Source organism: Falco punctatus, assembly GCF_963210335.1.
Source record: "Falco punctatus genome assembly, chromosome: 6".
Lineage (NCBI taxonomy): Eukaryota > Metazoa > Chordata > Aves > Falconiformes > Falconidae > Falco > Falco punctatus.
The window spans coordinates 77,511,993-77,526,640 of NC_137585.1; the positions used below are offsets into that span (position 1 = coordinate 77,511,993).

At 61.0% G+C, this 14,648-nt stretch overlaps 2 protein-coding genes across 2 annotated transcripts in view; one reads left to right on the top strand and one right to left on the bottom strand.

Moving 5' to 3' along the window:
- TRIM28 (tripartite motif containing 28) overlaps positions 1 to 10,285 on the bottom strand; it is a gene marked incomplete at its 3' end in the record, with an annotated part of 10,828 nt that extends 543 nt beyond the window's left edge. Inside the window, exons 1-17 of the mRNA XM_080393468.1 lie at positions 9,621 to 10,285; positions 8,062 to 8,174; positions 7,844 to 7,976; positions 7,499 to 7,634; positions 6,386 to 6,502; positions 6,153 to 6,267; positions 5,926 to 6,072; positions 5,025 to 5,139; positions 4,853 to 4,953; positions 4,484 to 4,748; positions 4,367 to 4,406; positions 3,806 to 3,868; positions 3,215 to 3,416; positions 2,888 to 3,141; positions 1,421 to 1,529; positions 1,269 to 1,343; positions 942 to 1,180 (exon numbers count right to left, since the gene is read on the bottom strand). Of these exons, the coding sequence (XP_080249594.1) occupies positions 942 to 1,180; positions 1,269 to 1,343; positions 1,421 to 1,529; positions 2,888 to 3,141; positions 3,215 to 3,416; positions 3,806 to 3,868; positions 4,367 to 4,406; positions 4,484 to 4,748; positions 4,853 to 4,953; positions 5,025 to 5,139; positions 5,926 to 6,072; positions 6,153 to 6,267; positions 6,386 to 6,502; positions 7,499 to 7,634; positions 7,844 to 7,976; positions 8,062 to 8,174; positions 9,621 to 9,816 (2,420 nt within the window). The 5' untranslated portion in view covers positions 9,817 to 10,285. The remainder of the gene's footprint in view (positions 1 to 941; positions 1,181 to 1,268; positions 1,344 to 1,420; positions 1,530 to 2,887; positions 3,142 to 3,214; positions 3,417 to 3,805; positions 3,869 to 4,366; positions 4,407 to 4,483; positions 4,749 to 4,852; positions 4,954 to 5,024; positions 5,140 to 5,925; positions 6,073 to 6,152; positions 6,268 to 6,385; positions 6,503 to 7,498; positions 7,635 to 7,843; positions 7,977 to 8,061; positions 8,175 to 9,620) is intronic.
- LOC308066338 (uncharacterized protein) lies at positions 10,144 to 14,527 on the top strand (the record flags this gene model as incomplete). Its single annotated transcript, XM_080393469.1, has 5 exons — positions 10,144 to 10,411; positions 10,813 to 10,895; positions 11,835 to 11,906; positions 13,173 to 13,245; positions 13,724 to 14,527. 5 exons carry the CDS (start codon positions 10,144 to 10,146, stop codon positions 14,305 to 14,307), a joined length of 1,080 nt encoding a protein of 359 aa, XP_080249595.1. The 3' UTR covers positions 14,308 to 14,527.
- Positions 14,528 to 14,648: the final 121 nt, after the last annotated feature.

Here is a 14,648-nt window from a genome sequence, read left to right on the forward strand (position 1 = left end):
GGGGGGGGGGCGGCACCCAGGAAAAAAAGAGGGGGGGGGGGCGGCACCCAGGAAAAAAAGAGGGGGGGGGGGGCGGCACCCAGGAAAAAAAGAGGGGGGGGGGGGCGGCACCCAGGAAAAAAAGAGGGGGGGGGCGGCACCCAGGAAAAAAAGAGGGGGGGGGGCGGCACCCAGGAAAAAAAGAGGGGGGGGGGGCGGCACCCCAGGAAAAAAAGAGGAAAAAAAGAGGGGGGGGGGGCGGCACCCAGGAAAAAAAGAGGGGGGGGGGGGCGGCACCCAGGAAAAAAAAGAGGGGGGGGGGGGCGGCACCCAGGAAAAAAAAGAGGGGGGGGGGGGCGGCACCCAGGAAAAAAAGAGGGGGGGGGGCGCGGCACCCAGGAAAAAAAGAGGGGGGGGGGGGGGGGCGGCACCCAGGAAAAAAAGAGGGGGGGGGGGGCGGCACCCAGGAAAAAAAGAGGGGGGGGGGGGCGGCACCCAGGAAAAAAAGAGGGGGGGGGGGCGGCACCCAGGAAAAAAAGAGGGGGGGGGGCGGCACCCAGGAAAAAAAGAGGGGGGGGGGCGGCACCCAGGAAAAAAAGGGGGGGGGGGCGGCACCCAGGAAAAAAAGAGGGGGGGGGGGGCGGCACCCAGGAAAAAAAGAGGGGGGGGGGGCGGCACCCAGGAAAAAAAGAGGGGGGGGGGGCGGCACCCAGGAAAAAAAGAGGGGGGGGGGGCGGCACCCAGGAAAAAAAGAGGGGGGGGGGGGCGGCACCCAGGAAAAAAAGAGGGGGGGGGGGCGGCACCCAGGAAAAAAAGAGGGGGGGGGGGCGGCACCCAGGAAAAAAAGAGGGGGGGGGGGCGGCACCCAGGAAAAAAAGAGGGGGGGGGGGGCGGCACCCAGGAAAAAAAGAGGGGGGGGGGGCGGCACCCAGGAAAAAAAGAGGGGGGGGCGGGGATGGGACGATGCCCAGGAAAGGGGGGGGCGCGCACAGGCAGGGACAAAGGAGGGGGGCAGGAAAAAGGGGGGCCCCCCCATCCCCCAAAAGCCCGCCTGGGAATCCCGCACCTCAGTGAGGCGGTTGAACTGCCGGATCATCCTCCAGATGTCGCGGGCAAACTCCTCGGGGCTGCGGTAGTGCGGGGTGAGCTTCTCCTGCAGCCTGGCGCGGATGAGGGTCAGGTCGATGGCATCCTGGCCATCCTGGGGAGGGGGCGGCAGCAGGGTGAGGGATCCCGGCCGGATGGATCTCCCCACCTCAGATCTCCCCACCCCACACCGCCGGACTCACCGGGGAGCTGGAAAGGCGGTGAAGAGGTCGGCAGGGTTCGTGGCAGAGCAGCTCCAGCAGCACATACTCACATTTCTGCGGGGATTAGAAGAGATCCCTCAATCCCTTCAGGTACCACCAGATCCCCTGATCACCCCCACACATCTACATACCTGCTGGTCCAGGGGGCAGAGTCTGTGGGATGGCCCTTCCTCCACGCCATCAGTGAGGTGATCGCTGGAGGGTGGCAGGTCCTGGCACAGCAGACACCTCCACTCAGGGCTGTGGGATCGAGTAAAGGGATCAGGTTGAGGGATTGGGTGTTCCCCGCTCAGCTCATGCCCTGTGGCATAGGCAGAACCCCCAGGATTGAGGCGTGGAGCTCTGCAGGTGGCCGGGATCAAGGGGATGGGCAGCCATGGGGGTCAGGGACAGTGGATCCCACAAGGTTTTGGATCAGCAGGGGGATTCCCAGACTGATCTGGACCAGGCAGCCAAGGATCAGAGGTGGGGTCCACAACAAAGGGGGAAATACCAGGTCCCCAGGGATCAAACAGGTCCCAGCTGATTGAGATCAATGCATGGCCCTCCCCATGGATCAGGGCAGTAGATCCCCAAAGGATCTAGGTTGCTGTGTAGATCCCCAAGTGGACCCAGGACCCACAAGGGATTCAGGAGGGTCAAGGATGGAGGAGTGGAGCCCCACAGGGCTCGAACACCACAGGTTCCCCCAGGATTTGGGATCAACAGGTAGATCCCAATGCAGATGAGGGCCAGGACACCCCAGAGGATCCGGGCTTGAGAGATGGATCCCTCCATGGATGGCAGAAAGCAGACCCCCCAGGGCTCTGTGGTCAACAGCTGGACCTCCACAAGGATCCAGACTGGATCTCCAGGGATCATGATGTGGTTCCGGTGTGGATCTGAGAGAGCTAGCCTGGTCCATGGGGACAGAAGATCCCAAAATAAAGAAAGAAAAAAAAATCCAAACAGCAAATCCTGGGGATCCAGTAGCAACTAAGCACCAGAAAACCTGGGTGGCAGCAGCCCCCTCAGAGGAGGGACCAGCAGATCCCCAAAATCATCAGCAAATCCTAAGGGAGACCTTAGGGAGAGCCAAGTGGCTCCCAAAGTGGCTCTAGAGCAGGGGCCAAGGACCTCTGGGTTGGGGAAAAACTGGATCAAGGAGGAGGCAGAGAGATTCTAGAGGCCAGTGATCACTCAAGGAATCTAATGGCCCAGAGGTTTCCCCACCAAGGAATCGGGAGGGGGAGCAGCAATTTCAGCCCCATCCTGGGACAAGGCAGCAGTAGATCCTATGGGAGAGGACTCGATCCTGTGAGAGATCAGCAGACCCCAAGGACCTGGTGGCTCTGGGTGATCCCTTAAGAACCGGGGAGCAGCAGATCCCTGAGATCCTCCCCATGCCCACAATGCCAAGGGGCAGTAACCCCCAGCAAGGGGGATCCCAGGGGACCTTGGGGAATCAAGCAGAGCCAGAGAAACCCCAAGGGGATGGGGGGAGCAGCAACCCTCAGGGATGAGAGATCAGCAGATCCCAGGGACACAGGGAGACCCAGGGAGGTAACAAGAGGCAGCAGATCCCAGGCTGCCTAGTGGATCCTGGGGATCAGGTATACCTGGGGACCTCCTGGAGGGCAGGGAGGTGACAGCTGAGGTGGTAGCAGCACTCGCAGTGGTCACACATCACCACGGCACCGGCCTGGCAGCAGACGCGACAACAGGAGGCCCCGGGGACAGGGGACGCTCCGGGCGGGGGGGATCCCGATCCTGCCATGGATCCCGGGTATTCCGGCACCTTAAGGTGCTTGGGAAGCAGCCCCACCGGCTTGGTGTCCTGGGTGTCCCCAATGGCTGCCTCCTGCTCCTCCTCCTGCGCGGGACAGAGGGTTGAGGCAGACACGCACGGGGAGGGGGTGGGGGGGAGGAGACAGTGGGACACCCACCTTGATGGCAAGGGGGGTGGAGGGCCGCGGCTGTGCCCCCCGCTCAATGATGATGAGGCTGAAGTCTTCGGCTGAGGTGCCGGGGAAGACACGGAAGATGGGGGGCTGCGTCACCCCCGACAGATCCAGATCCAGTCGCTCCAGGTTGACCCGCGGCACCTTGCGAAGGATGGTGCTCACCAGGCCCCCGGGGGGGCAGCTCCTGGGGGGGCACGGGGGGGGTGGGGTGGTCAGCATTTGGGGGGATCCCCCTCAACCCTCCCGGGGAAGATTTCCTTGGAAGCTGGAAGCTCCTGGTCCTTTCAGGATGGGGGTGACAACGGGGAGGGACCCCAGCCCCAGGGGGACAAGGGGGAGGGGGGAACCCAGGGACTGAGGGACAAGGGTCAGGGGAGTGTTGGGGACAGGGTGACAAGGGACCAGGGCAGGGCCAGTCACTTGTGGGTACCAGGGGTCAAGGGCTGTCCTGGTTGTCCCCAGGACACACGGGACAGGGTCACCCCAGGCTGGTGGTGGGGGCAGGGGGACCATCTTCTGCCCCCTCAACTCGCTGCCTTAACTCCGCACCCAGCCCCGTGCCCTTCTCATTACCGCTTAATGAGCAGCTTCTTAACGAGCTTCTCCTCCTCCCTGGGAGGATGAAGGTGTTTTCTCCTGTATAATGAGGTCATCAGGGTACCGCTGGGGGTCACATGCAGCCCCCCCAAACACCACCATTGGGTTCCCACCCCCCGCCCCCAGGAGACTTCTGGGCTGGAGCCCTGCTACCCAGGGACGATGACAGGGACATGGTGGCCCTGTCCCCTGTGCCCGGGAGTATGGAGCAACAGGGGATGCGAGAGCAACGTGGCCACCTCTGGGTATGAGGTGACAAGGGTGGGAGACACCCCCCGCCCCCCCAGTACGGAGTGGGAGGGTGTCCCTGCCACCCTGTGGCCGTGGGGTGACAAGGAAAGGACATGCCAGGTACGGGGGTGACAAGGGATGGTGCTATGCCACCCCTGGGGCCAGTCTGACAGGGGTCCCAGGCACGGGTTGACATGGGGCAGCTACGTGGGGGTGGGGGGTCCAAAGCCACCCCTCCCAGGGCCCAGGGTGATGAGGGCCAGCAGTTCCCGAGGGACAAGGGACAGGGGTTTCCCCCACACTCACCTCTTCACTCCTGTGACAGCAGCTTCGGGGGGGCTGTTGGCTGCTGAGAAAAACCCACATCAGGGGCCTGCCTCCCTCCTCCTCCTCCTCCCCCTGTCACACCCCCCCCACACTCACCCAGCTCAGCGCCCGCAGCTGGATCCCTGGGGCTCTCGGCTGTTTGTGGGTCAAGGTGAGGGGGGGACAGGTCGGGGCAGCCGGGTCCTTCAGCTCCTGGGGGAAACTGAGGCAGGATGTGCATCTCCTGCCCCCCCCCCTCACTCTGTGGGGTGCCGAGGGTCCCCTGCCCCTCCTCAGCCTCCATTTGGGGTCCCATGGAGGACTGCAGGAAGGGCCCAGGAGCATATTGCCCTTTGCTGACCACTGTGGCTTGCAGGGGGCCCTGGAGAAGAGAAATTGAGGCGGGGGGGGCGTTACTGGGGGGCACCCATAGGTGCAGGAACCCCCCACCTCCAATAACATCCCCCCCTACCACCCAAGAGGTACCTGCGAGGCTCCTGCAGCGGGGCTGGGGTCAGAGGGGTTGCTGGTGGGCAGTTGGGGGCTGAGGGATGGTGGGGGGAGGCTCCGCTCTGAGATAATGGTGCCTGTTGGGGGAGCAAGGGGTGTCAGGGGGGCCTTTCATGTCCCCAGGAGTGTCCCCTCCCTGGGGGCTCACCAAAGCTCTCAGCGCTCTTGGTCCAGGCGTTGAGGTCCCACTGGAATTTCATGTCACCCTGTGGCTCCACGGGGTCCACAATCATCTTGAGGGCATGGTGGAGCTGGAAGCAGATCTGGGGGATGCGGGGTCGGGGGTGGCACTTGTCACAACACAGGGACCTCAGGGGGGATGCGTGTGACAGCACCCCAGGGGTGGCTGTCACAGCGTGGGGAGCCCCAGGAGACACATAGCAGCATACCACAGACACTTGTCATATCACGGGGACCCTGAAGGGACATCTGGCAGCACCCCGAGGGGACAGGTCACATCACAGGGTCCCCAAGGGGACATGTGGCAGCACCCTGAGGGCACCCATTGCATCATGGTGACCCTGAGGGGACACGTGCCAGCACCCTGGGGCAGCCATCAGGCTACAGGGACCCTGAGGGGGCATGTGGCAGCACCCTGAGGACACCCATCATGTCACAGGGACCCTGAGGGGACCTGCTGTGGATAACCCCCTGGCTAGGGGGGCTCCCATTGCAGCACGGGGACCCCCAGATGTCCTAGGGACCTCACTGCAGCACCCTGGGGACGCAGACAGAGAGGCAGCAGGGGACATGGGGCACACCGAGGAGGCTGAAGGGGAGATGGAGACAAACCACCCCTCAGGAGACCATTTTCTGACCCCCACTTCACCCCACACACACCCAAACCAGGGAACCTAAAGGAAACCAGACCCCAGGCTGAGCCACTGGGGGCTTCACTCTCCGGCACCAGCTTCCCCACCAGTTCAAGAGCAGCGTCACAGCCCTGGGGGCACCAACAGACCCCAACAACCCACGCCGGGGGGGATCCCTGCCCAAGGTGGGGGTTTTAGGGCGGTCTGTGAGGGGCTTTCGGCCCCCCAGTATCTCACCAGCTTCTTGGAGAGCAGCAGAGCAGTGCTGTTTTTGCTCTCCAAGGCCCAGGAGGCGAAGCGCAGGATGTGCTCCTGGTGCCGCTGCAACTTGGTCATGGCCCAGTGCTGCCGCTCCAGCTTCTCCTGCTGTCCCTCCGTCACCTTCTGTGAGGCAGGGGACACAATGGCACCGAGACAAAAGGGAGGATGACAGGAGAAGGGCTTGGCCACCACCTCTGGCTCACCTGGGCGTCGCTCACCAGCACCTTGCCGCGTTTGTTGAGCTCCTTCATGATCTGGAGGATGGCCATCTTCACATCCACCTGCACCCGCTTCTGCACATCCGTCACCTGGCGGATGCTGCCGGGAGAGAAAGGAAGGGGTAAGAGGGGTAAATACCCCCATCAGGGGCTGATAACCCCCCGAGGGGGGGCAGTTAACTCCCCCCAGGGTCTGGGGGTGCAGATGGGGCACATACAAGCTGCGCACTTCCTTGGTGGAGCGCTGCAGGCTGGCGTGTTTGTCACCCAGGCGCTTCACCAGCATCGCCAGCATCTTGCGCTGGTTCCTCACTGCGTCCTCCAGAAACTGATACCTGTGGGGTGAGGAAAAGGGGGGTCACAACAGGGCTGGGGGGGCTGCGAGCCCCAAAACACCCCGATGGGTGCAGCCCCTCATGCCAGTGACCCCAAAATAGCCCTTCAGAGACACACACCCCAACTCCTGGAGCCACTGGGAATGGAACTGACTTGAATGAGTTAACCTGCTCGATATTTAACTTATCATTAATAACCAAATTAATGTGGGTTAAGGAGCTGGCCAAGCTAACCAACCCATCAGCCATAAAACTGTTAAATAATTAACTGAGCTACATCTTATGCATCAAAACACTTTGAATATAACTCATCAACCAGGTAAGTAATCTAACTAGACACCTGCTCAGATAATCAGATAATAAATCAAATTATTTATCAATTCACCCATGAAATTAAACCAGTCTGAAAGCAAAAACACACTACTAAAAAAAGCAATTAAAAATCACTTCAAAAATCAGGCTGGTTAACTCAAATAATTGAGGACCTAATTAAATTGATTTTTCTCGACTAACAAATTATCTCCAATTCCTTAAAACCTAAAAGCGATTTAAGCCCCTCAAACCAACCAATCTGCTAATTAACAAAATAACTAATGAGATAACATACCTATTTGGTTAAAACCCAAAATTAATGAAAATTAACACCCTCCTTGGTCAATCTTTTCAGCCATTGGCCAACTAATAAGCATAGTTTTTAAAATCAGTAACTAGCTGATGAGAAAATTAGCGGGCAGATTAACTTCAGTTCTTTTTCAGTAATTAGTTAATCAGTTCGATTAGTTATCTGCCTTCTTAGATACTCATTAAAGCACATTTAAGGTGCCACAGGGCCTCGATAAGGCGCACAGGCAAATTCTTCAGTCGATAAATAAATTTTAGTTACGTGACTGGCACCAAATCACTGTTTTTAAGAGCTAACAAGCAGGATAACCAACTCAAGTGGTAATTAGCCATGAAAAATGAATTTTTATTAAATGACTGCCAAAGCCCACTCACTGGTGGTCCTTGTGCGCGTTGAGCTGGCAGTCACGGCAGGTGAGCGTGTCACACGTGCTACAGAAGAGCACCAGTGGCTCCTGCTTGTGCACGGAGCAGTACACGGCATGCTCCCCCTCCTTCATCTTGCCACCGCCTGCGGGAAACGAGGTGTGACACCAGCATGATGTCACTGTGACATCACTGGCACCCAGTGGGACTCGCTGGTGGAGTAATGTTCCAGTAGAATAGGGATGGCTGCTGGGGTGGCACCTCCAAACGTGCCCGAGGTCACGCCGGCCACAAGGTCAAGGCCTCAGAAAGGAGGGTGACAGCGTGGTGACAAGGAGGGTGACAAGGACGGACCTGCAGCCCGGACCGTATGGTCCTTGGTGTACTTGACCCGCTGGTGGGCCTCCACACAGGTCTCGCAGAGCGGCTCCGAGCACTCCACGCAGTAGCTTGTGGCCAGCGCATTGTCCTCGCAGCTGGTGCAGCACTAGGGTGGGACAAGAGACATGGTGTGGGGACACTGGGAGCTCGCTTCACCCTAATTAAATATTAATTAAGCATTAATGCATTACCTGGCTCAACCCCTGGCTGTTGGCAGCTGTCTCTGACCCAATGTCCCTCAAAAAGTAGTTCTCCACGATGTCCTTCAGGTGACACTCGTGTTTGCAGATGGGGCAGTTGACCACTGCAGGGAGGGGAGCAGTGGGGGGTGTCAGGGAGGGCCCAGGCTCACCCCAAACACCAGTCACCACTCTTTGTCACTACAGTGTCCCCTCATGGACCCTCACAGTGCCTTGTGCCAGCCAAAAACACGGTGGCTCGGCAGCAGGGTGAGCCCCTAACGTGCTGCAGCAGAGCATGAAGAAAACAAGATGATCCGGGGTCCTGACACGAAGCCCTTGGAGCCCCCAAAAACTGGAGCCCCCCCCCCCCAGCTCCGGGGCTGTCCCTGGTGTCATTGCCGAGGTCACAGCGCCTCAGAGGCTCCCTGCTCCGAAGTGGGTCCAGACTGACCCAGATCACTGGGGTTTTTTTTCCAGCCAAACCACTGCATCAAGATGTTTCTCTCAATATCCACCACGAAGGGCCACTGTTTCTTGCTTGGTTCCGTTCTCCACCTTCACAGCAGCTGATTCACCCTTCCTCCTCCTCCGGGGGAGGCGGCGCAGTGACAGTTGAGGTGACACCTTCCACAGGCGGTGGCGAAGAGGATTTGGTGCTTCTGACCTCTCCCGAAGCGGAGGGGTGTGGAGATGGCCACGAGGAGCCACAGCAGAGGCAGAGTTGGGGGGGGCAGATGATGTCCCCCACCCCACGGGAGGAAGGAACTCCCCCCGTCTGGGTGGGTCACAGCAGCCACGGGGCAGTTGGGGGTGGCCCAGTATGACAAACTGGGGAGGGAGGCCAGCGAGCACAGGGGGCTTGGGGAGACCCCCAAGGGCCACTGCATATCCAGCAAAAGCCCCCCCCCTCACGATGACACACACACACCCCTGGAAAAGCCAAGGGTGTTGCCAGCACCCAAGGTGCTTCACCAATGGGTGCATTTGCACCCCTCCGATCCCCCCCCCAAGCACCCGCACAGGCACCCAAGCCCACCCTGACCCCTCTTCAGACCCTCGCAGGGCTGTCTGTGCCACCCTGCCTGCACGTAACCCCCCGCCCAACTTTGCACAGTTCCTGGTCTCATTAGCACAACTGGGTACCACCCTCCCACCCCCCTACAGCCTTGCACGACCCGCCCCCCCGCAACCATGGCTGTGCATGGTCCCTGCTTCAGGTGGGTCTCACAGGGTCCTACCCCCCCAGGTAGGGCTCCTAACACCCACCCACTGACCCATTCCCCCCCGCTCCCCTCAGGCAGGGCTCCTAACCCACTCCCCGTCCACACACGTAGGGCTCCTATGCGCCCCCACCTCCACACACAGGGGCTCCTAGCCGCCCCACTCCCACCCAGAGAAGGCTCCGAGACCCCCACCGCCCCCCCCCCGGGAAGGCTCCTAGCCCTCCCCCCATTCCCTCCATAGGGCTCCTAGCCCCCGCGACCCACAGGGCTCCTACCTCCACCACCCCGGGCTCCCCACCCCCCGGTTAACACACCTCTCCCGCCCCCCGCCGCCCCTCGCCTCACCTGGCCCATCCGAGGCGGCGGCAGGGCCTGGAGCGGCCCGCAGACACTCCCGGCAGACCGAGTGGAGGCAGGGCAGAAGCCGCGGTTCCCTCTCGGCTCTCAGCAGCTCCCGACAGACACCACAACATTCCAGCAAATCCACAGAATCCGGTCGTTTCCCGGCGGGATCATCCCCCACCACCTCCGAGCCCGACATGGCGGCCACTACCCCCTGTCACTGAGGGGCTCACAGGTCCCAGCTGCGCGCGCAAGAGCCTGCCCCGCCCTCCCAGAGCAGCCAATCAGCATCCGCTGTGTGCTCAGAGGGCGAGGACCAACCGAGATGGACATAGTACGAAGCCAATGGAAGGTGCAGGAGCATGGGGAAGGTGGGACAGCGGCGAGAGAGGGGCGGGAAGAAGACTCCAGCATGTGAGCGTCCCCGGAGGGGAGGTACAGGGGAATAGACCAATCAGCTCACTAAGTGGGTGGGGCAACACCTTATTACGCCAATAGATATCGGGACAGCGCAGATTGATAGCACATGGACCCAATCCGCTTCTCCCAAGCGCTTCACCCACCAGGCTGGGGGGCGGATGTTGTCTTCAAGCCAAAAGGGCGGGTAGGCGCTGGACCAATCAGCGATCAAATCACCTATGGGAAGGCGGTAACCACTAAGATGGGCGTTAAACTTGGCCAATCGATAGCCAAGTTCCTCGGGGAGGCGGGTCAGAGCTCTGATCAACAGCTCGGCGAACCATTCACCTTCGTAAGTACCTCAGCATCCACAGAGGCGGGCTGGAATCGCTCTGGTGAGCGGCGGCTCCGGTGGTGGGGGAGGGCTCCGGCCCCGAGGGGCCTGCCCGGGGCATACGGGGGTCGCAGGGCAAGACCGGGATGAGGGAATCCTGGCGGTGGCCAAGGACCTGCTCAGGGGCCAGGTCTTGGGCCTGGCTTGAAGCCCAGATTTAGGGCTGGTTGTGGGCAAGGGCCTAAGGCCAGGACGGGGCTCTGGTGTGATCCAGGCCTGGGGCCAAGTCACTGGTGTCACCGCGAAATCACCACCCTTCCTCAGAGCCAGCCCTCAGCCGTGCCAGGACCAGCCTGATTTGGCTCCCTCTGACCCCCATCCTGCCCCAGCAACCCCATCCTACAGCCCCTGCGCTTCCCTCCACCCACCTGTCTGATTCTGCCCCGTGTTTTTTCTTCTCAGTCAGTTTAACGCCCGATTTCACCCACAGAGGAGAAGCCCGAGAGGCTCCAAAGGCACTTCAAAGTCCCCGGAGCCGTGTGCAAGTGAGTAAAAACACCTTAAAAATACTTAACCTCGCTGTCAGGAGATGATTTAAAACTGGTGCTGGGTGAAAGTTGCTGGGGGAGTCGTACAGATGTTTGGTGGGAGCAGGGTGGCAGACTGGGGGGCAAACTGGGCAATGGCAGTAAATGTCTCCTATCCGCCCCCAAAAGCACCCACATTTTGGCCTGTTTAATGACCCACTAGTAGGACTGGGGGGAGCGAGCCCACCCCAGCACAAGATGAGGTCTGTCTGAATCCCTTCCCCTGTTCCCAGTTTGGGGGGGTTTCCCACTCCCCAGGTCCTAGTAGGGGAGGGGAGAAGCACCCTAACTCCCAGTTTGGGGGGTTCCTCCTAGCCAGCCCCTTCTTGCCATTTTTAGGGGGAGAGCTATTCCCCTCCCTCATTCCCAGTTTGGAGGGAATTCCCTATTCCCAGTTTGCAGGTTTATCTACCTTCCCTATTCACACCTCCCAGTGCTGGCAGGGTGCCCCTCCCCCTTTTTCTGCTGCTGCTGCCAGCTCATCCTGACTTGGAGCAGGGCCTGCTCAAGGGACTGGGAGCACTGGGGATGGACTGGGAGAGCTGAGGGGGAGGGGACTGGGAGTGCTGTGGGGGAGAGCTGGGAGCACTGAGGAGTCCAGCAAGGGGGTTACTGAGATCACTGAGTGTTACTGGGAGTGCTGCAGGAGGGTTACTGGGAGCACTAGGACCCCTGGGGCAGAGTTACTGGAAGCACTGGGGAGACCGGGGGAAACCAGGAGCACTGGGACATTACTGGGAGCATTTGGGAAATATTGGGTGTTACTGGGAGCACTGTGAGGGGGCTAGTCCTGCGAGAGCATTGAGGTTTACTGGGAACACTGGGAGGGTACTGGTGTTTACTGGGGGTGATACTGGGAGGCACTGGGGGCACTGGCTGATGGTGGTGTCCCTGCAGGCACCATGTTACTGGCCAAGGGCTCCTGGGCGCTGGTGGCCCTGGGACAGTGTCCCCCTCACATTCCTCCAGGTGAGCCCCCTGAGTCCCTCCATGCCCCCCCCATCCTCCCGAGTCCCCTCAGTGTCCCCTGGGTCCCCTCCATGTCCCCTGCAGGTCCTTGGGTCCCCCTCAGTGTCCCCGTGTGTCCCTCAGTGTCCCCCAGGATCCCCTTGTGTCCCCAGCACATCTCTCAGCATTCCCTTGTGTGTCCCCCCAGTGTCTTCAGGTTTCTCAGAGTCCCCTCATGTCCCCATACGTCCTCACATGCCCACCTTGTCTCTCCCCAGATCTCCCCATGTCCTTTCACGTCCCCCCCATGTCACACAGGTATTCCCCCACAACCCCCGTGTGACTCTGTGTATCCCCCCATGTCCCTCCACATGTCCCCCCCCTCACTCTGAATGTCCCCATCTCTCTTCTTGTGTCCCCTGTGTCACTCCATCTGTGTCCCACATCCCCATCACTTCAAATGTCCCGTGTCCCTTCCTGTGTCCCCCATGTCACACCGCATGTCCCCCCACGTCACTCTGAATGTTTCCATGTTACTCCATCTGTGTCCTCACATCACTAGGTCACTTCAGATGTCCCCCCACGACCCACCACGTCCCCCCACATCCCTCCTCATGTCCCCAATGTCCCCTTCGCCCCCGCTTAACTCTGCCCCTCGGCTCACACACACACACAGCCTTTGGGTGACACTAAAATGGGGCCAAAACCTGCCGAAATGGGGAAAATTGCCCCCATCCTTGGGGGGCAGTCGGGGCCCGGGGGCGCGGAGGGGGTTAATACCATTGAGTCGCGGTCCTCCGGGCGGCGCGGAGCGGCCCCTAGCTGTGCCTGAGCGCTTCCGGGGTCGCGGGGCGGCGGTGGCGGCTCCGCGGCGGTTAGGTGAGGTGGGGGGCACACGACCCTGGGGGGCACCTCGGTGAAGGACACCCCGGGACAGACCCGGACGCGCCTCGGCGCCCCGCTGTCGCCCCTCTTCCTCCAAGTCCTGTCCCCTCCCTGGTGTCCTTCCCATGCCTGGTGCTTCCCCTGGCCCCGGCCCCCTCCCTCCCACGCCCACCCCTTTTGGGGTCCCCACCTCTCAGTCCGGAGAGCCCCCCCTTCCACCCCCATAGTAAGTGCCCTCCCTCGATGCCCTCCTGCAGGATCCCCTTTGTCTCACGTCCACCTGTCACCCCCCCGGACCCCTCCTGGGTGCCCCCCCCAGCACATCCAAGGCTCCTCCCAGTCTCTCCAGCCCTGGCAGGGGCGTGTGGGTGCTGACCCCCCCTCTCTGGTGTCTCCCCACAGGCCATGGAGCATCCAGAGGTGCCACCTGGCGACTGGGACGGGGATGGGGGGATGGTACCCGGCATCCACAGAGGTGAGCCCAGCCAGAAGAGGGGGTACGGGGGTGGGTGGGGGGGTGGGGGGGGCACTGCAGAGCATCATGGGACAGCAGAAGGCTCCAGCGCCAACCAAAGCAGGTCCATGTCATCTAGGTTCCTCAAGGGTCCTCCCAGTGAAGTCTCGAGGACCTCCAAGGATGGAGACCCGCCACCGTCCTGGGTCTCTTCCCCAGCTCCATCCCACCAATGTGGGGGGTCACATGGGCCCTCCGAAGAGTCCTTGCTCCACCCCAACCCCAACCCAAGTCCAACCCTGACCTCATGTTCCTCCTGGTCACTTCCAAATGAGATTTGGGTCTGAGAGGGCACCATATGGCTTGGGAGACAATCTGGGGCGCTCCAGGAGGACAGTGAGAGAGATCAAGGGGCGATTTGGGGATTCCAGGGATCAGTCTGGGATACGGGGGGCAAATAGGGATCCCCGTGGTGACACCCATCTCCATGTCCCTACAGGCACCGCAAATTCCCCAGAGACGGACACCGCTGAGAGCCTGGCGACGTCGCCACTGCTGCCCCCATCATCCAACCCAGGTGGGCCCTGGGGGCTGCCCCCCACCCCCCCTCCAAGTACCCGGAAACCCTACAAGTGCACCGAGTGTGGCAAGGCCTTTGGGCAGAGCTCACACCTGATGCGGCACTTGGGCACCCACACGGGCGAGAAACCCTACAAGTGTAGTGGCTGCGCCAAGAGCTTCACCCAGCACTCCAACCTCCTGCAGCACCAGCGCACCCACACCGGTGAGAAACCCTTCGAGTGCGGCGCTTGTGGCAAACGTTTCGGCTGGAGCTCCAACCTCAGCCGCCACCGCCGTCTCCACAGCGGCCAGAAGCCCTTCCAGTGCAGCCAGTGCGGCAAATGCTTTGGCGAGAGCGCCCACCTGCTCGAGCACGAGCGCACCCACACTGGTGAGAAGCCCTACCGCTGCCCTGACTGCCCCAAGACCTTCAGTCGCGGCTCCCACCTCGCCCGCCACCGCCGCCTTCACGCAGCTGAGCGGGGACCCCGGCCAGCCCTGGTGATGCACCGTGGGCTCTGAGGGGCTCCCCAAGGAGTGGGGAGGAGGTGGTGGAGCAGATGATGGTGCTTCTGTGATGGCCACAGGGCCATCGTTTGACCTGTTGGTGCCCATCGTCAACAGAAAGAATCATGGAGGATCCATGACACAGTCAATGGTTGCTACAGCCCTTCTGTGATGGCCATGGGGACGTGGTTTGGCCCTGTTCAGTGCCCATTGTCAATACAAAGACTTCAAGGAAGGTCCACGGTGTGGCCAGTGGTTATTAGAGCTGTGTAATAACACAAGTTATTACATGGGGCCATGTCCCCACAGGTTGGCCCTGTCGGCACCCACCATCAACGTGACGTGGCCAATGGCGG